Raw genomic sequence first — 22,881 nt, 5'->3', positions numbered from 1 at the left:
TTAAGTAATAAGATAACATGAGCTTGGTGGCGCATCCTACCGCTCCGTTCCAAAGGGGACGCTCATAATATCCGTCCATCCATCGTGTGCAGTTTCTACCAGAAAGCTCGCCTTCGCGCTAAGCGTTAGGCGCCAGCGTATCCCGGTAAGCATTACGGTTACACAAGCTGCAGCTGCCGGGAAGTGTGAGAAGCAGACAGGGATTTTAAATGCTATCGCATTCCCCTCTCAAACGCCAAGCTCAAGCGTCATCCCAATTTTTTGTTTATCTTAATGTCAACTAGAATATCGGTTATCTACATTTGCTTTCTGATCCATACCGCTCTTGCACTGCCTCTTTAAAAACGATTCGCCTAAATTTTTCATTTCATTGGCCTTTGCTTTCTCCTTACATTTTTCCCGAGCTTTTTTGTTAACCTCTAAGTTTTGGCCCCATATGTTAGCACCGGTAGAATGCAATGATTGCACACTTTTATTTTCGGTGAAAGAAGTAAGGTCCTAGTCAGGAGTTGGCAATGCCTACCGTATGCTCTTCAACCCACTTTATTGTCATGTAAACTTCCTTCTTGTGATCAGGGTCCCCAAAAAGTAAGTGACCTAAATATTAGACGTACTCCTTCACATACTCTATATGGCTAACTGGCGATCACGAATTCTTGTTTCATTTCCAGGCTATTTTATCTGTCGTTATAAGTTAGCTGGTCGTCAAAAGTAGCCGCCCAAAGCGGGACAGAAAACACAAACATGGCTAAGCAAATGAAGAAAACTACCTTTTATGCCGCCACATATATTTTGAATAATTTCGTGTTTACACCGAGATGCATCAACTTCGTGATGATTTCATTCATTCAAGCGTACAAGTTGCGATTCTATTTGATCCTGGGCAATCAAATAGTTACTATGCATTAAGGCATACATAGCTGAGTCACAAAATATTTCGTTCTACTGTTCACAAAAATGTATACATAGCATTACATGTTTACCTTTATTTTCAGGTGGGTCCGAAGGAAGTACACCTTCTGGAACGACAAAGGCGTTGCACACCTTACTTTCTGGCAATATCTGCGGTTTTGCATCGACCTCTACACTAAGGTAGATCGATAGCGTCATGATGCGTACGAAATATCTGGAAAAAAAAAACATGTTTAGTCGTGCAGTGCACTGAAAATGTGGATGCTTTCTTCTTATCCCTAATTATGCTTCTTATTCTGATCAATTTCGTTCGAACGCCAGCCTTCGAAGCCACGCAGCAGCTGTTTGAGTTGAAGGCTACTGCACGTGCTCTAATGAACATGTCTACGTTGAACGGAAGGTTCGTTTTACGATAAGATGATGAGGAAAAAGGCTATCTGAATGCTCTCTGAAAGCCTAGATTCTAGACAAGAGCGATACGGAAGTTGCAGGTACAAGAAAAGAAAAAAAAAAGAAACACACTTATTTAATATTATTGTGATATGTGTGTCGAAGCTGGCAATCGTTCTAGCACGCAAAAAAGCAAAATGAAATAGCTCTCGTTGGGTGTCGCCATTGAGTTTTGCAGTAATGTTACAACAATGTGTTACTTGTATAGGGTATACCAGCTAACATTAGCCAAGCTATGCAACGAAAAAAAAAAGAAACTCGGTGCAAGATATAATTCTACGACCCACAATGTTCGGTCGTCAGAAGTGTGACAACCCAAAACTGTGGGTGTTATAATTTTATCGCACACCGAGTTTTCTTAATCTTTTTTTTTTTTTGGTGGGGGGGGGGAGGGGGGTGGTTAAACAGCTTGGCTAACGTTAGCTGGGACACCCGGTATGCTACCAGTCGCGCGGTGTCATGCTATAGGAATAGTTGGATTTTCTAACTGTATTATTGTTGTTTACAGCCCCTGAACAGTGTGATAATTAGCAGCTACAAGCGATATGGTCGACTTTATGGGTAAGTACTGATTTCTGTCATTTTCTGGTGTAAATTGGCCTTCTAAGAACACCCAGTAATCCAACGAAACGTTCGGTTTTGAAGTGCTCACGCGTATACAGGTACAAACGAGTGTTTTCACTTTATAACATCAATGAAGACTGCATGAAAAATGGCGCTCCCACGCACTTTCAATTATCTCTGTCTTTTGTCAATCAATGTTGTCATATACGTCCAAATATACCGATCTTATCACATAATCTGAGCTTTAAGCACTACCAAGTCTACGTTTTTTTATTACTAAATGAAGCAGTAGTTATGTGCCTTAAGCAACGGATGACCTTGCCATTCCAATGTACCTTCATTAGTCACCGCTACGACATCATATACGTGAGTTCTATCCGTAATAAAGGTGAGATTGTATTCCTTTTTTAAGAGTAAATATAAGTTAGGCCAGAGCCAACAAACTTCTGTCTTTAACGAAACCGCACATGCATGGGCGCGCTAGAGAGAGAGAGAGAGAGAAACGTTTATTAGACGAAACAGTGTCCCGAGCGAGGCCGGGTATCACCCTAAGGTGGGAGGGCTCCTTAGTCCAGGAACCCTCTGGCTTCGACTGCCCTCTTAGCCCTGGCGACGAGTTGTCGTTGGTCTTCCAGGTCTCCGAGGGTTAGCTTGGCCTCCCACGTTTCGAACAGGTCGTTTGCCTGCGTTTCTGGTTGCATTTCGCTGCCTTCCTGCCACGGGCATTCCAGGAGCAAGTGTGCCAGAGTGTCGGGTACGTTGCACAGTGGGCAGAGGTAGCCGTGGAGTGTCGGGTAGAGGCGATGCATCATCGTTCCGTGCGTGTATGTGTTACTTTGCAGGCGTCTAAGGATTAGGCTTTCTTCTCTGTCGAGTTTAGGGTGCGGTGGAGGGTACACTCGACGCTCGAGCCTGTAATGCTGCAATATGGCCGAATAGTTGGTGGGTACGGCCTCCGCCTCTTCTGTCACGGGTCCGAGAGCGCGTGGGGAGTGGGGAGCCCGGCTGACGTGCTCGCGGGCAGCGGCGTGGGCCGCTTCGTTCCCCTCTAGTCCCTCGTGTCCGGGTACCCACGTTACGCAGCTGTACGGGAGCGGAGTGCTTCGTCTTTTTAGTATCTTGAGTGCATCGGCCGAGATGCGGCCCCTCAAGAAGTTTCTGCAGGCGGCCTGAGAGTCGGTGAATATAATTGCTGCGTCTGTGCATGTGGTGGTGGCGAGAGCGATTGCCGCTTCTTCAGCCGTTTCCGGGTTGCGTGCCTTGATGGTTGCCGATGCAAGCTCGGAGCCTTGGGAGTCGACGACGCTCAGAGCGTACGCGTTTCGATGCGGATACTTGGCCGCATCGGTGTAGCGGGCATTCGGGTCATGCTTGAAACTTCTTTTGATGGCGTTGGCTCTAGCCTGTCTTCTACTCTTGTGATATATGGGATGCATGTTACGCGGGACACGTGCGATGGAAATGCACTCTCGAACGTCCGGTGGTATTCGCTCTTTCTTGTCCATGTCTGCGACATACGTCTCGCTGTAGTTTAGGTTTCGGAGTACTGATCTCCCTGTGGGCGTGAGCTTGAGTCGTTCCAGCTGGCTGTTCTTGTGCGCTTCGGCGAGCTCTTGCCACGTGTTGTGGACGCCCATCTTAAGGAGACGTGATGTAGAGGCCATGGCGGGGAGTCCCAGGGCGGCTTTGATTGCCTTCCTTATCATGATGTTCAGTTTTTCTATTTCAGCATTCTTTAAAGCCAGGTACGGCGTGCCGTATGTGATGCGGCTGGTGAGGAGCGCTTGTACTGTTCTTAGAGTGTCTTGCTCCTTGAGCCCGCTTCTTTGGCTTGAGATCCGTTTGATGAGGTGCGTTAGTTGCGAAAGGGTGCGTTCTAGTCTCGGTAGGCTGGCAGCTCCCGATCCGTCTTTGTGGATGTGGAGTCCAAGTATTCGCACGCTGTCGACTTTCGGGATTGTTGTCCCGTTGAGTGTGATGCTGGGGTCGGGCTCTTCGTAGTTGGGTGGTCGGCCTTTCGTTCTTGCTTTCAGGACGAGGTGTTCAGACTTCTCCGGGGCGCAGCGGAGGCCGCAGTTTCGGAGATAGCTTTCGATGGTGTCGACAGCTTCTTGTAAGCTACTTTCTTGCCTTCCAACGTTCGTAGCTCCGGTCCAGAGCGTGATGTCATCAGCATACATCGCGTGACGCAGATCTGCTATGGTCTCGAGTAGTGGGGGTAGCTTGATCATAGCTACGTTAAAGAGTAGCGGTGAAATGGCCGACCCTTGCGGGGTGCCTCTGTTTGGAAGTAGGAAGCTTTCACTGCGGATGTTGCAGATTCCGACTGTTGCCGTGCGGTCCATCAGAAAGTTTCTGACGTATGCGTAGGTCCTAGTGCTGCAGCCGGTGCTTTCGAGATTGTTGAGGATCGCGTCGTGGCTAACGTTATCAAAGGTTCCCTTGACGTCTATTGCCACTATGGAGTATTTGCTTCGATTGTTTAGGTGATCTAGAAGGCCTTCTTTTAGTTGTAAGAGTACATCCTGCGTTGAGAGGTGCTGCCTGAAACCGAACATGGTGTCTGGTAGGTGGTCGTTGTCTTCTAGGTACTGGGTAATGCGGTCGTGCACCATATGTTCGAAAAGCTTTCCCGCGCACGAGGTGAGGGAGATCGGGCGTAGGTTCTCCAAGCTGAGAGGTTTGTTGGCCTTGGGGATCATGGTGATGTCCGAGTGTTTCCACACAGCAGGCAGTTCTCCTTTCTCCCAGCACTCATTGTAGTAACAGAGGAGAGCCTCGGTGGCCTGCTGCGGTAGGTTGCGTAGGTGTTTGTTAACGATCCTGTCTTTACCTGGGCTGGTATTTCTAGTCAGCTTGGATAGGGCTACGTGGATTTCGGCCTCCGTGAAGGGTCGGTCGAGTTCTGGGTTCGGTTTTCCAGAGTATTCTTTGCAGCCAGTTGACGCGGTAGAGGGTGCATCTCCGCATAGTTTCTTTTGTAGTTCTCGCAGGAGGTGTTCTTCTGATCCGGCGTGGTTGTGGATAAGACTGTGAAGATGTTGCTTCTGTTTCGTTTTGGTGGGTTCAGTGGCGAGGAGTGCGCGTAGGAGGTGCCAGGTCCTCTTCGTGCTCAAAGTCCCCTGTAGCTTGTCACAGAAAGCGTGCCAGTTCTGCCTGACGAGGTGTTCCGCATAGTCTTGAGCTTGCTTGGTAAGGAGAGCGATGCGTGTTTTTAGCTTTCTGTTAAGCTTTTGTCGCTTCCATCTCTTCAGGAGGCCACTTCTTGCCTCCCAGAGATATAGGAGGTGCGCGTCGACCGCGGGTGTATCGGCATCGAGTCGTATGATCTTGGTGTGACGTTCTGCTGCGTCTAATACATTTTTGAGCCACTCGTCAATGTCACTTATGCTTGCTCCGGAATCTAGCTTGTCCCTGAAGGATTTCCAATCGGTTAGCCGTGCAATTCCGGTCTTGGTCTGTTTACGGGTGTGTGCTACATCTAATTGGAGGATATGGTGATCGCTGCCTAAGGTTTCCAGGAGTCGACTCCACTCTGCCCAGGGGACGTCCGCAGTAAAGGTAAGATCGGGGTTTGTGTCCCTGGAGACGCTGTTTCCAATTCTCGTGGTCTGGAAGGGATCATTCCAGAGGGTGAGTCTGTGTTGCTGTGCGGCTAGAAGCAAATATATGAAACAATATCGCAAACGCACACGCAAATAATATTACGATGTAAGTAAAATGAAGGGATGCACATACGTAGAAAACATTTTCCGCAGTTCTTACCAGGGCGCTACGCCAACACTTGTCGTCGCCGAACCTGAGATTCTACGCGAGATCCTGGTGTCCAAGTTCAAGAACTTTTCGGACAGATCGGTAAGCTGGCGCAAGTGCGATTAACCCAAGCTTGAGTGCCGTTTTATTCCTCTCGGTTATTATACAACGAGCATACAACGAGCACAATGATTTATTTTTGAAGGCGCTGAAATGAAAAGAAAAAAAAAAGAAAATGCAGCGGATAATGACAAGCGCTGTTTTGATGTGGTCCTCACATTTGCTCTGACAAAAGGAATGCCAAAAGGAACATGGCGGGACATAAACGCGGTAACGTAGTGGTACTTCAGTGACGCTGAAAGGGTTAAATGTGCGAGCAAGTTCATTGGCGGGTTTTGTGACCTACTTAATAACGGCGAATTATTAAAAAATACATTAAATAAGAGTGAAATACATTCAAGAGAGAAAATACGCACGCAGTGGTGCAGGTTTACGCTACGAACTTTAATTTGCCTCGCTTCCTTGTAACACGGTCGAAATGTCGCGGAACCTTACATCATACGACACAACAGTACATTTACAGACAATATAAAACGACATGGGAAGTATCATAAAACAATTCTTTCACAATTGTGGGCACATCATCATTCAATATTAGATTGTGCGCGAGCGCCATTGCATCGAGCTACGTTAACCTGGATGTCGACCTTTCAAGTAGCTGCAATGCGCACTTATTAATAATGAGAATACAATTCTTGTCGTTGCCAGACCATATTTATCTCCCGTTATTTCAGCGTTTTCGTAGGCCGACTCCGCAAGGCAGAGCAGTGTAAAATGTGCGTCTAAGTCCATTTCACGTCGCTCTCGAATGAATGCGAAAAGAAGACGCTTTAAAACTCATCTGGTGCATAGCGGAGTCGAACCCACGTCCCGCGACTTCACACGCTCGTTCCGCTCTACAGGCGCTCGTCGAATGACGTCAGGTTCTTGCGAAAAGTGCTCGCTCTGGTAAACACATCTGATATAGAAAGGGATGATGATGATGAAAAACTTTATTTATCCCTCTTTAAAGGGAAGGGGGCAATGGAATAGAGGGTGGGGGAGGAACTACTTGAAGTAGGCCTCCTTTATCCTCTCAGCCCACTCCAGGATGGCCTCCTGAAGATCGGGCCTGGAGCTGCGCAAGGCAGCCTCCCACTGCTCCTCACTACATATTAATTGCTTGAGGAAAGGGGGAAGGGGGTGCTTAGGGCACCCCCACATGATGTGGTTTAAGTCTCCTTTGGGAGAGACACAGAATTTACAAGAGGGAGAAAGGTAAATGGCGGGATGAATGCGGTGGAGGAGGTAAGGGGACGGAAAGGTGCGAGTCTGCAGTTGTCGCCACAGAACTTCACACCTACGCGGGGATTTGCCCATGAGTGGCGGAAAGGTTAAGCGGTCTAATCGGTAGTGGGTGCAGATGTCGTGATAAGTAATAAGTCGATCCCGCGCTGTAAACGCTGCCTCCTCCGTGGCGAGGTCCGACACATCTGATGCCTGAGCCCGGAGAGTAAATCCTCGGGCACTGGCATGTGCCGCCTCGTTTCCGGCAAGGCCCGCATGCGCGGGAGCCCAGATTAATGCCACGGTTTGATGGAAAGGATGGGCTAAGAGGAGAGAAAGGGCTGAAAGCTGTGTAGGAACACGTAAATCGGCCCACAAGATGCTGAGGCGGCGCACGCCACTTTCACAGACGATTTCTCAGGCCTCTAGGCCGTTAGAAGCGATGTAGCATTCTAGCTGGCTTTAGCACATACGTGAATCCGTTGCCACTCTTCTATCGTCTGTTCTGATATAGTTCCATTTGTACAGCATATCTAGGCAGCACATATAACTTGTCTCTCCGCAGGATGGAGTGTGAAAGCCAACAGAATATGCGCGATTGTATCATCACATCCACAAGTGTTAAAGCTAGGTCTTCGGTTCATTCCAAGAGACGAACATGCCTTGATAAACGCGCCCTGAGCATCGGGCGGCACTCGAATTTAAGTGTCAAAGGCTCTTCATCCCTGCACCATTTTTGCGACTCGAAGGCAGCGCGCCGAGGCATTCAAAGCTCAATGTTATAAAAACTTGGTATTGACGCGCACACACTGCAAATAATAAAACGTCCATTGAGAGATGTGGGCACAAGTCATGTGTTACCGTTCAGATTGCATAAATCTGTGCAGGAATCGCAACGCGTCAGCAGCGATGTATGGCGCAAGTCCATCATGAACTTGTCCGGTGAGGAGTGGAAGAAAGCCCGGAACCTCTTCACACCGGCACTGACCACTGCACGGCTCAAGACGGTAAGCAACACATCTGTTTTCAGCTGTTGTTTTCTGTTATGTCTTAGGAGATTGCTTTGGAGAAACGGACGCTGTAGTTATCTCCGACGCTCAATTATTAAGGTGAAAGCATTATGTGACTCATTACGCGAAAATCAGTCGGCGTAGTCGGGGTGACCGAAATATGACACTAAAAGGAGTTGGCGCCACGTCATGAGCGTATAAGATTCGTGTATAAAATAAAAAGTGTCAATCACTTTAGCTTAGGCCATAGAGGGTGAAGGCGAAAGCCTGCGCGCTCAAGAGACAGTGACTAAATTACTTGACACTCTCATTGGAATGCGTTGTTAACTCTTATGACTTGTTTTCTCCCACCCCAAATCTCTTGGGTCAGATACGGCTTAATTAACTCTATATTAATCAACTGTGCCTTAAATAATTTCGCCTTAACACCAACGGTCGTGGGTTCGGCTTCCTCATAAGCTCGAGGGTTCGACTCCCACCGAAGGTCGTGGGTTCGTATGCCTGAATTCACTCTGTCTTAATTCGCCCCTCCGCTCCTTTTTTTGGCATGGTGAGCGGTGTCGGAGGCAGCTGTGGAATACGACGAACGCGAGAGCAGTGGTACGAGCTGGTGTCTGCACGAAGCGGGCTTACATGACTTATGTACCGCAAGGCGCGTTTTCCAGACAGTCGGGTGCAGGAGCCAAGTAAGGCTTTCGCCTTAAGAAGCGTTAATGTCCAGTTGAACGGCGCTGAGTGGTCCTTCGAGTAGTGCTGAACTCCTCGCGGGCAAGCTAACGCGTTGAGATGCTTGCCGCGTTTGCATTAGACCTTTCTGAAACGCAGTTTGAACGCAGACGAGAGCTGGCACGGACAAGGAAGGCGCTAAAAAAATCACCAAAGGGACTATAATCCCTTTGCATTCCCACACGTAAGCAGTCTTATGTGTCTCTGACGGCATCGTGCACCGGCTTGTTTCCCGACCCTCAGTTTCAGAAAGCTATCATAAACATCGCGCCCACGACGGCCATGTGCGAGCCTTTTTGGCGGCGCCAACGCTGTACTTCTAACGTATGCAGCATCCCTCAGACAAACTGCAAGCTTGGCGTGAGTCATTAGCGCACGATTTCGGTTTAGATTTCTGTTGCATCGATGAACATCCCCCAACAGAAAATTCAGAAGCAACACCGCAGTAATTATAACAATTTAGAGCTGTACTTGTAAATATTTTCTTTACTTGATTTTTTTTTTCATTTTTGTGAAGACACCCACCGACAGCAAGGACGTCAGTTCGTGTGAGCCAATGACGGTAGTAAAAGAGAGAAAAAAAAAAGCCAAAAGCAAAAATAATTCCTACGAAAGACTGTCAATAGCTCAATGATGTAAAACGCTATACCTACGCGCCAGTGTTCCAGGTTGGAGTACGGGTCAAGGTGAGTTCTCTTGAGCGTGTGGCTGCATAACAACAAACAATGATCTTTCGGTTTTCAAAAGAGTAATCTAAACCGAAAGCGATCTATCGTTTTCGGTTTAGATTTCTCCGGCATCGTTAAACACCTCCAGTCAGAAATTTCAGAAGCAACGCCGTAGTAATTCGATTTAGAGCTGTACATATTATCTTTATATGATATTCCTTTTTATGAAGCCTCCTGCCGACAGCTAGGACGTCAATTGGTGTAAGCCAATGACGGCGGTAAAAGAGAGAAGAAAAATATAAAAGCGATAACAATTCCTACGAAAGACTGTCAATATGTGAGGCTATATGCCATGTGGAATTATTTCAGTGATATAAAAGGTTCTGCCTACGCGGCAGTGCTCCAGAGTGGAGTACGGTGAGTTCTCTTGAGCGTGTGGCTGTATAACAACAAACAACGATCTTTGTTCCCCAAAGCGAAGTAGAAAATTCAATGGCGTGCATTATGATTGGGAACGAATACACGCAGCCACATTAAAAAAAAACCATGAGCTGAATAGCCTTTCTATTGTTAAAACTTTTTGCCATTAACCGACCGTCATGAATAATGTTGTCTTCGCTATCATGATTGGATGACGCCATTTCTTGCGAATCGCTGAAGCGCCCGAATATCTTTCTTAAAATAAGCCCACGTAATAACTACCAGTGGCAGCACTACCATTAGGCCCCACAATTTTATACCCCAATTAAATGGGCTCATTGAAAGATCATTCCAAACAAACACCATTGAAATCCGTGTGCCGCATATTCGCTTATTTTAGCGAGCATGAGGAAGGGTCTTCATGGCTGATGAATTCTAATGGTGTTTGGTTCCAAGAATCTTTCAAAATGTGCCTTTGATAAAAGTAGGTTAACCCGCCGTTGTTGCTTAGTGGCTACGGTGTTGGGCTGCTACGCACGAAGTCGCGGGATCGAATCCCAGCCATGGCGGCCGTATTTCGATGGGCACGAGAAGCGAAAACACCCATGTACTAATAATTCGGTGCACGCCAAAGAACTCCAGGCGGTCTAAATTTCGGGAGCCCCCCAATACGGCGTGCCTCATTATCAGATCGTGGTTTTGGCAGGTAAAACCCCATAATTTGAGTTTTATTTTAGTAAGGGTACAGCGAGATTTTTATTCCAGAGTGCTAGAGTAGCAGCGTGGGAAAGGTGACAAAGGTAGAAAAAAAAATAGTGGTTACACAAAAACAGTCTGTAGGTTACAAGATGTGTAGCAAGAGTCGGTTGTAGTACTTGGGTTAAACATGCTGGAGGTCATAGCTAGAGTTGTTATCACTACCATTCGGCTCGAATGGTTCCTGCCTCATTTATGCTTGCAGAACTTTTAGGATATTTAGCAGGACCTGTTGCCTACAGCTCTATAAAGCGAGGGAAAAAGAATACTTCTTGAGTTTTAGCGCATCTTAGATATTTATGGTTTTTATTGAACCACTCCTTCGAAACGCAATGCCCACAGCTTTGAGATTAATTTTGCCTGAAGCACAATGTGCATAGCAGGTAAGCTGGAGAAGAACAAATATTAAGCGGGTGATCAATTCGATACCACCTCTTTTTTTTCAGATTGCATTGAAAATCAAAACCATAGCTGAAAGAACGGCGTCTCGGGTTGCGGAGGCGGCTGCAGAGGACAAACCTGTCAACATATCTAAGTAAGTTTTCAAGATATATTAAAGGAAAATAATAAGTCAAGCTAGGACAATATCTTATTCGTCTAGACGTCTATCATAGTGCTCTGTCTGCCAATGTATCTTTTTCTTGGGTAGAAAATTGCCGCCGAAGGTCACGCTGTTGCTTCTCTATGTGAACCCTCCGCGCCGAAGCGGATGAGGTAACGTAATCTGCGCGTGACATCCCTCTGTACCGTTATTTGAGAAATATGCCTACGTAACATGAGAGTTATCATAGTCCACAATAGGTGGCACCACTTTGATTTTTCATGTTGGCCATTTTCTGACTTGCAAGATTTCCGTTCTGACTACAAATATCGAATTCGTTATTGGAAGCCTAATCTTTGAATCTAGCTCGATTTATTATGTTCCTTTAGCGTCTCTTTAGAGACAAAAGAAGCACAGATAAAGATGAGTGAGTAGCTTGATGCTCTTATCTGGTAAAGGTGAAATATGGTGCGTTTTAGGAAAGTCGTATACAGTTCCTTTTCCCGCCACTGCTGTTGCAAAATTCGCATCTGTGATTTCTCACAAACCAAAGCCGTTTGTATCTGTGGAGGACGAGTTTTAAACTTGCTCTTCTTGAAAACATGAGACAAGCCGTTGCTCACAATAAAAATAATTTGAATAGGCTACATTTGGCCACTTTAACGAAAACACACGTCTAATGACAATGAAATGGTTTTGGCGGCCATAGGTGGATAGTTGCGCAGTTGTATTTCGAGCTCTGCAACAGTTGATGTTAAAAATTATGGGTTGCATCGGTTGGATGAAGTGTTCATTGCGCCGCCTTTTGTGTCACTGTTTAATTTGTTTTAAGATGTCAAGGATCTTGAGCTTAGTTCTCTTAGTAAGTCCGACATCGGCATTTTACCGATTTCGGTGAGCTCCTCAGACCAAGCTGTAACAGTATTCAATGCGGGATTTTCTATGATAGGATGCAGGGGTGGAACAAGATAGCCACGATGTTTGTTTAATGCGTATGCATATTATTTCTATCTATCTGCTCTTCGCTGTCGCGAGCTACGTAACTTTGGCAAAAAGTTCTGGGACTACTGTTATCGCGTAAGGCGAATAGGCAGCGCTGCGTGTATGTAATGTATGAAGCAATTTCGCTTCATGCACTACATAGCCACTTACAGAGCCAAGAACAAGGGACCAGTGTAGAAGCTACGCCTTGAGTGTGCGCGTGAAAGGGCAACTACGTGGGACGAACTGCAACTGCGATGTTCCCAGGTCTAGGTTTTTTCCACGTGATGCACGCTGCGCAATCTGGGCTGCTTTCCGTGCTACGAAGTTTTAAGCTAAAGCGGTAATCTCATGGCGTGCACTTTAGCTCTAGATTACACCATGGACATCGAGTAGCGGGAGGTGGACGCTCTGATGCCGTGCCAGAAGTGCAGTGAAAGGGACTGTATTAGGTTGTGCTGTAGATACGCGTACCCGGAAATAAAAAAAAGCAAACGCAATTTGTTTTCTGCAGGCTCATTGAGCACGCATCGCTGGACACTACGGCTGCTCTGAACTACAGCGTCGATCTTGACAGCGAGAACAACAAGGACCATCCGTTGATGAAGTGCCTGGGAGCCTTATTTAGCACCGTCGCCGGTTGGAAAATTGTGATGATGTGTAAGTGACTCATAGGATCTCTCTTAATCCAAAGCAGATGGCATCTGAGGGTGACCAACTTGTGAGACACGTGAATGAAACTATGAGTGTCTGTCGTTTTTAGACGTATCGATGATATACTGCAATCATGCGCTCGCTTGTTCCTGTTAGGATGAGCACATCTTAGAACTTTCTTAGACAGCCGCTGAGCGATGCGACTCGAACATAATTTGGGGGGAGTGTGGTGTAGAAATGGTTTAGCCTGGATGTTCCCCATCAGATGTGATGCCATATTAGCTTTTGCTAGAAAACGGACGCGAATGCCATCCGCGTTTCTTTTTCAGTATATTTTTCACTAATTTGGTGACTTCTTTGTGAAAGGGCCTTCCCATTTCTTTGCCTATTTTCTGACTTGTTTACGCAGTCATGATGCCTGGTGTGTACAAGATGTTTCAGTCAAACTACCCGCCGAAGTCAAGCACCGATCTGTTTAAAGCCTTCGTTTCGCACCTCATGGAAGAGCGGAAGGCCAACAATAAGGTAAATGATCTAAATGGAGACGTAATAATTATTTTGTTTATAAGATAAGCAGCCTAAATAGCAATTATGAATATTCTTTTTTTTAATTTCTGCCACCTAAACGACTGACAGCATACAAGGATGAGGTTAACAGGAATTACTACATTGTCATAAGCAACGGCCTCTGTTCCCTTACAAAAATTTTTATAGAAAGTCCATAGACAGTCCATAGACATTTGTCTATGAAGTCTATAGACTGTCTATAGACATTTCTTTAGACTGGTCTATAGACAGTCTATAGATTTATGGCCGCACACTTTTTATAGACTGGTCTATAAAACGTCTGAGTTTATAGACTGTCTATAGACATTTCTTTAGACTAGTCTATACACAGTCTATAGACTTATGGCCGCACACTTTTTATAGACTAGTCTATAAAAAGTCTGAGTCTATAGACTGTCTATACACTGTCTATAGACTGTCTGTAGACTTATGGCCATACACTTTTTATAGACTAGTCTATAAAAAGTCTGAGTCTATAGATTGTCTATAGACTTTCGATAGACTTATGGCCATACACTTTTTATAGACTAGTCTATAAGAAGTCTAAGCCTATAGACTGTCTATAGACCGTCTATAGACTTATGGCCATACACTTTTTATGGACTAGTCTATAAAAAGTCTGAGTCTAGAGTGTCTATGGATTAATTAAAATTCATGTTTGTAGACAGTTGTCTGCATAATGTCTATGGGCAAGTGTATAGGCTTACAGTTCTATTTTTGTAGACTGAAGTCTATGGAATGTCTACAGACAAATGTATATATACTATAGACATTCTATAGACTTCAGTCTACAAAAACAGAACTTTATAATCCAATACACTTTTTTCTATGACCTTCTGCATACACTTGCCAACAAACATGCATTTTCATTAATTTATAGACACTCTATAGACACAGACATTTTATAGACAAGTCTACAAAGAGTGTATAAGGCCATAACTCCATAGCGGCTATCTACAAGTTAGTTTACATTTTTCATTACATGCGGTAGCAAAACGTTTTGAATGTATTTCATTTCATTTTATAGATATGAAATGCATGGAAATGCACGGAATGCAGATATTATGCATGTGCACCTGTTCCTTTTCATCTGCACTTATGCATTACCGTTAGTAGATTAATAAAGCTCCTGAACCAGCTGTACTTTCATATATGTTGCATAAACAGAAAGAATTTATATAGTGCTGAATCATGCAGTGCAAAAAATAAAACAAATGCACCGGCAATGCATTAATCGTTTTTATTGCTCGATATAATACATGAATTCCTTAAATTCTTGTCTTATGCTATTATGGAAACAGATTAAATATTTACACTACTCCTTGGCAAGCATGGTTGCCAGGCTGGCCTTGACCTTTGTGTCATTAGTCCCAAAGGTGCTGCAGGTGTATGCTGCAAATAAGTACATGCAGCAATATGAGGCAAAAATAACAGATGTGTATTCTTTGTATGTTCATTAAGCAGCTGAATATATTTACTCAAACCATCTAAGTCAATACTTAATGCGGTTTAACTATGACTAATGGCTGCTTGTCAATACAAATCAGTACCTTTATGCAATGTTCTATTGCATGGTATGGTGATCAATTAAACAGTCGCAACTGCTGCTCGTGTCAGCAACAGTATGTTCCCTTTTATGACAAGTTCATATATGATGCATTAATGTACTTATCCCAAATGGTCCCTCTATTTATTGCGGAAACGTTACCCAGTTGGGCTGTCTGTACAGATTTTTGGCTGGTAGTTAAGTATGCCCGTGCAGAGGGATGTTTTCAGAAGACGTGACTGGAATATTCCCAGTATCATGCCTAAGATTGTAATTTATTTTGCTTAGTACACATTGAAATGTATTTCTCATACTTTTAAATCAATGGGTCATTGGCCATAACTTCAACAGATGGCAGATGGGTTGATTGTATTGATATGGTACCTTAATTTCTTGCAGGTAATGAGGCCTCTTGGGCATGCTAACAGGTTTCCAAGTTAGGTATACCACATGAGCACCCGAAATACCACACGAGCACTTTGTGTCATGGCACGACAGATATGCACCTCCTAGGAAACAGAACTGATAGTATAGTTCGAATGAATTCTATCACAGTAAATTATTTAAGGTGCTTTGAAAGATGAAAATTTTTTCTAGGCTATCGAGGTTCAGGACGTTTAGTTAACGCAAAAAAAAAACATATTGAGTAAGAAATGCCTTGTCAGTCTGCTTGACTTTCTTTTTTTTTCAATAAATAGAACCAATTTCCTTCCATTTTTATGAAGTGAAACGTTTTAAAAATATATTTAACACAGAGACTTTCTGGAAACTTTGACATGTAACAAGACAGCATACCTATGTGGCCAATTTAAAGTTTCCCGATCTTTTTCCAAGCCTTTCCTGGCTGTTTTCATGAAAATTTTCTGGCAATCTATGACGCCTGCAGCTTAAGTGCAATAAAAAATACTATGGTTTAATGCTTGCCAAGTAGTGCCAGTCCATAATATTTAGATAAAACGAATAACACGTCAGTCACTTAACATGTAGTATTAGATGCAACTGACTTGAATCCCTTGTTTAATAAAGCTGACAAGGGCTTCGGCAAGTTCGTAATTGATGGCCACACGAGTACAGCACGGAAGACACAGATACACGCGTAAAACAAATGCAACAATGTGAGGGAAAACTATACAATGAGTTATTTTTACGGTTCAATAGTAGTTTTCTATATAATTTGCTCTCACCACTTATGCCTCTAGTTAACTTTGTTTACCTATGACTAAAGACTACATGGCAATATTAATCAGTACCATTATGATGTTTCGTTATATTATAGTATGATAAGCAGTTAGACAACCATAATGGTCGCCGGTGTTAGCAACGGTACGTTTCGTTTCAAGACAGGTTCATGTGACACACAGTGTACTCATAAAAATGAAAGAAATGTGAGAATCCCAAACGATTCCTATAATAATAATTGTTGAAACAAAGATACCCTGCTGGACTGTGCACATTTTTCAGGTGTTAATGCAATGTGCCCGGGCCGATCGAACATGCTCAGCATACTGACTGCAGTTTTGAACAATCACGTTAACATTTGCAATTTATTTCCGCTTAGAACAGTCTGCATTGTCTCTTTTCTCATACTTCGAGATGAATACATTTGCCACACTTTCAGTAGAATGCGCATGAATGGGGGCGTACTGATCAGGTCACTTATCAACTAAAACATGTTACGATCTCTTAGGTGTGTTAATAAGGGTAGAACAAATGCAATGTCCACTGAATTATTTGAATAATCTGTGCGTTATCTACTAAGAAAAGACCACCAAATTGATAATCTGGCTCTTTTTTCTTTTGTACAGCGCATATAGTATGCAGTCTGTCCAAGACGACGGCACTACATGCAACAGTAATGAAAACCGGAACACTTATTGCGCACGACAAGGGCTTCATACCGTGCACGACTGGCACAATGCGAATCTGCGCCAGCAGCTGCCTAGAGATTAAGAGCACGTAAACTGCATAACCCCGAAGCATCGAAAGGCGCTTAACGCTTTTCATATAGCTCGAAAGATAACTTCTGCTGCTAAACTGTTTAAAAAAGAGACAAAAAACAAATCTTCCAACTACCGTCAAACGCAATGCCTTCAGTCTGAAACGTGTAAAGGTGCTTCCCGGAGCGACTAATTTATTGTTCTCCAATTTTTTCGGCTAAGTTGCGAAGCTGCGAGTGACAGCTTATCGCAGGTTTCATGCTCCAAAAGCGTTTGTGGTTGCATATAAATAGATTGGGTGAATCTAGAGATTTTCGGTTGACATTTCTTCAAGTCTCGTGTTTTGCTTGCGGTAACTTCCCAAAATTATTTAGATTGGTTGCCAGAAACCTTAAAAATACTGCTACCTTAAAAACAATGCGAAAACGGCAGTGCACACACTGCTGATGCATGTCCCGCAAACACGGCCTTTCATCCGAGTACGTTAGCAGTTATTTAACTATACGTGTCTGTCAGAACATTCTTGATGCTAACACAATTTCGAGATATATACGTAAAGCGTGTCACGAAGGAAGGAAGGAAAAAGTGGAGAAGGAAAGGTAGGGAGGTTAACCAGTATGGCTTAACCGGTTTGCCACCCTACACATGGGAGAGGGATGGGGGAGATTAAAGATGGGGAAGGGGGAGAGGGGAGAGAGAGCACATATCACAGCACATATCATATCAAGCGCCACGAAATGAGATCTACCACACTGGCTGCCCATCATACACAATCCGCTTAGTGGTAGCTCAATATCAAGTTAAAACATGGTGTAGCTTCCTTCTTTACGCACCCAAACTATTATGCGAAAATCAACAAGCCCGAGCGATCGCTCGCCGTAAAACATTCCGTATAGTAGAAGCGAGAACAAGAGCGCGTTATGAAGCCATGTCAACGACAAACCGACACTATACCCGAGTCGCCTGCGCTACATGCAGCCGCTTCGCGCTACGAAATGTGCTCACATAAGCATGAGCTATTGACACAAAACATCTTTGCTAAAGCTTACCGTTCAGTGTAGCTGACGTGTGATGCCACAAAGATGACACGCATACACAGACACCAACGTTCAGGCGGACACCGCACACCGGTACAACCGTTCACGTGCCCGGCGCGCTCGTTGAGATGGCGCACCGCCGCGCATGCGCAAGATCTCCGAACATGCGCAGGAGCTCCGCGCGCGAGGACGCGCGCGCTCGGAGGAGTGTGAGCGCGTTTTCCTCCTTCATTTTTTTTTTCGCTCTCTCTCTGCGCGCCATGCGCGCCGGAACGGGTGGCTTATTCATCTTTATCACCATTATTCATCTTTTTTCGTGGACGAAGGAAATGCGCTGGCAGGTTGTATGACAAACGCTGTGGGCTATCGTATGAGACTGGAACGCTAACTTGAATGCGCTGTTTGTAAAAGCCATTACAGGGCCCTTCAAACGTTTCAGACGCATTATTGCCAGCGTCGATTAGTAATACAGCGTACTTGTAGCATATCTTCCAGCGTACCACCAAATGCGATGCCCGCACGTATGTTAGTGCTAATTTTCTGTTCCTGTGATAGGTCAAAGCAATCAGTACAGCATTGAGGTACTCATATGCGTGGCTGCCCAGGCATACCGCCGGCGAAATACTGGGTGGGCTCTGATGATTTGGCACCTATTTTAAGTGAATGAGAAACTTTGATGGGTTTATAGTGCAGGATATCAGTCAACAAAAAACCGCCCTATGTTAGTGACGCAGCCGAGGTATGAAGAAAATGTGAAAAGTATCCGAGAATCGGACGACACACAACGCGAACACCACATGCGCGACATCGGTTCATCGCACACTCACAAAGTCCGCGTTGTCAGCTACAAACATTACGAGTGTCCTTGCTGTTAGCTCGATGCCTGTTTGGAATCCACTTGTAGCTGAAGCTGGCGTTCATAACAACTATTATAACAATTGGATCGGCGTTTTGCTTTCTTTATTCTACTGCCGCAAAAGTGATGCGACAACTGTGAAGACTGTCTTGGGATTGCCGAGACCGACTACGTAGATCATATCATGTGGTCAACAAATGCGGAGGTATACACTATGTGTATACTAATGTCTACAAATAGGCTCTACAGCAATCTCAGCAGTATACAACTTCAGTGGCTTATATCAAACGCAGCTACGTATTATCCACCGGTACCTGCGCTTGGTTACAGCGTACACGGGTTGGGCCCAGATTAACGATGTTTGTCTATTGTTAATCTATAGACATGCAATACCACGACAACTCAGAGGCAGACCAGGTGGTGAATTCACCACCTGGTCTGCCGGCTTTCGCGACTTATTCACCACCTTTGCCACATCATCACCATCTGACCTTCACCAGCTGGTCTCGCGAAGTGTACGTCCGGGAAGCAGCCAGGTTGAGGGCCTTCGGGTGCCTGGAAGACCTTTGTGACTCGGACGTTGCCTGTTCCGCCGCGATCCTCGTTCGGTGCAGCTGCACCGAATGACGACTAGCAGTCTGCACGGTTTGCCCGCCGCGCCGGGGTTGCACGCGGCGCCGGTCGCGCATGAACCAGTGCCATATCATCGCCTTCGCAGAGGGCGGGGAGTATGGGAACTCGGCATTACATATTAACGACTTTCTTATAAAGACATTCAATACACCAGGAGAGAAAAAGAAATAGAAACCTTAGCCGACTATTATTATTAACTGTCTAATATAGAGAGTCTATAGACAGAGTATGGACAAAAATAAATAGAGACTGTATCGGCTTTCGTCTATAGGTAGTCCATATAGAGGGGAAGCAGACAAAAAAGAAACAAACACTTTACGGAATTTTTTCTATAGACCGTCTATAGACTGCGCGCAGACAAAAAGAAATAAAAACCTTATTGACTTTCGTCTATAGAAAGTCTATAGACAGAGTATATGGACAAAAATAGACAGAGATATGTACCCACTTTCGTCTATAGGTAGTCCATAGAGGGGAAGTAGACAGAAAAGAAACAAACACCTTATCGACTTTTTTCTATAGACCGTCCATAATCTACGAGTAGACGAAAACAAATAGAAACCTTATCGACTTTCGTCTTTAGAAAGTCTGTAGACAAAGTATGGACAAAAATAGATAGAGACCGTACCCACTTTCGTCTATAGGTAGTCCATAGAGGGGAAGGATACAAAAAAAAACACCTTATCGACTTTTTTCTATAGACTGTCTATAGACTGCGAGTAGACAAAAAGAAATAGAAACCTTATCGACTTTCGTCTATAGAAAGTCTATAGACAAAGTATACCCGCCGTGGTTGCTCAGTGGCTATGGTGTTAGGCTGCTGAGCACGAGGTCGCGGGATCGAATCCCGGCCACGGCGGCCGCATTTCGATGGGGGCGAAATGCGAAAACACCGGTGTACTTAGATTTAGGTGCACGTTAAAGAACCCCAGGTGGTCGAAATTTCCGGAATCCTCCACTACGGCGTGCCTCATAATCAGAAAGTGGTTTTGGCACATAAAACCCCATAATTTAATTTAATTTTATAGACAAAGTATGGACAAAAATAGATAGAGAGCGCAATCCACTTTCGTCTATAGGTAGTCCATAGAGGGGAAGGATACAATAAAGAAACAAACTCCTTGTCGACTTTTTTCTATAAACTGTCTATAGACTGCGAGTAGAGAAAAGAAATAGAAACCTTATCGACTTTCGTCTATAGAGAGTCTATAGACAAAGTATGGACAAAAATAGATAGAAGCTGTATCGACTTTCGTCTATAGGTAGTCCATAGAGGGGAAGTAGGCAAAAAAGAGCAAACACCTTATCGACTTTTTTCTATAGACCGTCTATAGACTGCGCATAGACAAAAAGAAATAGAAACTTTATCGACTTTCGTCTATAGACAGTCTACAGACTTTGTATCAACAAAAGTTTAAATCTATAGAAAGGAAAGGTCGTCTATAACAAGTCTATAGACTTTCTATAGACAGTCTAAAGTCATTTTTGTAAGGGTTGCCACACTGATCCGCTCTTCAGTACGTAGCCTCCGGACTAACTATCATGCCTCGGTGTCTACTACTCGAAAGTTATTACGATTTACAGAACCCTGTAGTTCGTAGAAATTTGAGAACCATGTTGCTTGACACGACTTCAAATAAATAGCATTTATTAAGCATCGAAGAACATTGGCACAATGCTGTTGTTTCTGTTGCTCTTGCGTTTGGAGCAAATCAGACTCGCGGTTACTTTATATCACACATCTTATGATGCACATATCCACTGATGAAGTCGCTGATTGCATACAAAAATATGTGCAGTCAGTGTCCGATTAAAACCAAACATAAAATTTCGAATGGATAAACAAACCCAAGAATTGTCTCGAATTGTTATGTTTGATTGAAAGTTTCGAGGAGCGATACGTGTATGTGTTCGGGAAAACCGGGCGGCTTCTTGCTTTGACATTCGTTGATGAAACATCTGCATCTCTTGATTGTTTGAGTTGTCGCGTCAGCATTTCATTTGCCTTTGTAATTTACAGTCAATACGTATTTCGAGCATACCTCGAAGTTTTCATAAATTTTCGGTTGCTAATTGGTCATGGTCTCTCTTCACCCACGTTTTTGACGCCAATCTGATAGAAAGAAGACGACTTCCTTCAGGTGTTTATGGATGCAGACTATGACTGGGAGGTCAGCGCCGACGAGAAAAAAGACGACGGAGAAAAGAAACGTGAGTACACTTGCTTTTATTATAATGCCACTTGTGCCAAATGGTCAACAAAAAGCAGGCGTGCTTGAAAACATTTTGAAAACATTTTGACAGTATTTGAACAGTATTTGAAAACATTTTGACCAAGTAGTATAGTCTTGTTCCATGTGAAGGAAAAGTTCTTTCCTCGGTTTCTGTTGGCGCAATGCGTAATCATTCTGCTACGCAATGCGCTCTTCTGACGCACTCCCGGAAACGTGCCTCATCCGCGCCCTCGCAGAGATGACACTGGATGAAATAACAGCCCAGGGAATACTGTTCTTCCTCGCCGGAGTGGAGAGTGTGTCGACGACTCTCATCTTCACGGCATACTACCTGGCACTTCACCCGGAATACCAGAACAGCGTCATCGCCGAAGTCGACAAGGCTGCAGGTCCGAAGGTAACTAGACTGGGCCCCACCACCTCAGCAGGTTGGTGGTACCTACCGCGATAGTACCTGCCTGGGCATAACAAAAAAAATGGCCAGGCTTAGCTTGGTTAAGCCAAGAATGCGTTGCATATTGCGCGGCCGCGCAATATGCGGCCGCGCGCGACCGCGCCAGTTGGGGTTGGGGCCTAGCTTTTCCTCCGGCCCAGCTTTTCCTCCGTGACGTCATGCGCCGCGCAGCGCCCCTAGCGGGAGCAGCGGGAGTCAGGTGGTGGCTGCGGCCGCGCGCGACCGCGCGAGTTGGGGCCCAGCTTTTCCTTCGGCTGTCGTGACGTCACGTCACGTGGTTAAATGGTGGCTGCCCGGCCGCGCCCAAGGGCTGAACTGAGTGATTGCAATATGTAACGCATAAAAAAAATACAGCAAGAGCACAAACTGCGTATAGCAGAAACGAAACTATGATTAGCCTACATGAGATGGCGCGCCGACGGAAAAAATATGCAGAAACCAAAGACGATCATGAGTGCCGCTGTAAGTGAATAGTCCGAGCTAACGAACCAATGAACAAGCGAGTGACAGTCCTTCCCTGTTCCCCCCTCCCCTCACCGCAACTCGGTTGCCCGAGAACACGTGCCCTTTCCCTCGACGCGTTTCATCGCCTTCCCTCGCCGCAAGCCCGAACACCGATCATGAATCACCGACTGCGCACGAAAACGGCCGAAGACACCAAAGAAAGCCCTTCGCTTTAAATAGAAGCACGTGAAGAGAAACTTCTTTTCGCACCGCGGTGCCTTAGGCTACGCTGTTGCGCTGCTAAGCACGACGTCGCGGCATCAAATCCCGGCTGTGGCGGGCGCATTTCGATGGGGGAGAAATGCAAAAATGCCCGTGCACAGGCATGTTAAAGATCCCCTGGTGACCAAAA

At 45.0% G+C, this 22,881-nt stretch overlaps 1 protein-coding gene across 1 annotated transcript in view; it reads left to right on the top strand.

Moving 5' to 3' along the window:
* Positions 1-22,881, top strand: part of LOC135918104 (cytochrome P450 3A11-like) — a 38,995-nt gene that overhangs the window by 3,420 nt on the left and 12,694 nt on the right. The window contains exons 2-10 of the mRNA XM_065451767.1: positions 996-1,092; positions 1,871-1,923; positions 5,685-5,781; positions 7,893-8,012; positions 11,032-11,120; positions 12,622-12,767; positions 13,171-13,286; positions 21,458-21,548; positions 21,808-21,968. Coding sequence (XP_065307839.1) covers positions 996-1,092; positions 1,871-1,923; positions 5,685-5,781; positions 7,893-8,012; positions 11,032-11,120; positions 12,622-12,767; positions 13,171-13,286; positions 21,458-21,548; positions 21,808-21,968 — 970 coding nt within the window. The remainder of the gene's footprint in view (positions 1-995; positions 1,093-1,870; positions 1,924-5,684; positions 5,782-7,892; positions 8,013-11,031; positions 11,121-12,621; positions 12,768-13,170; positions 13,287-21,457; positions 21,549-21,807; positions 21,969-22,881) is intronic.

This window comes from Dermacentor albipictus, chromosome 2, assembly GCF_038994185.2.
Source record: "Dermacentor albipictus isolate Rhodes 1998 colony chromosome 2, USDA_Dalb.pri_finalv2, whole genome shotgun sequence".
Classification (NCBI taxonomy): Eukaryota; Metazoa; Arthropoda; class Arachnida; order Ixodida; family Ixodidae; genus Dermacentor; species Dermacentor albipictus.
This window is presented reverse-complemented; position numbering and strand designations above follow the sequence as displayed.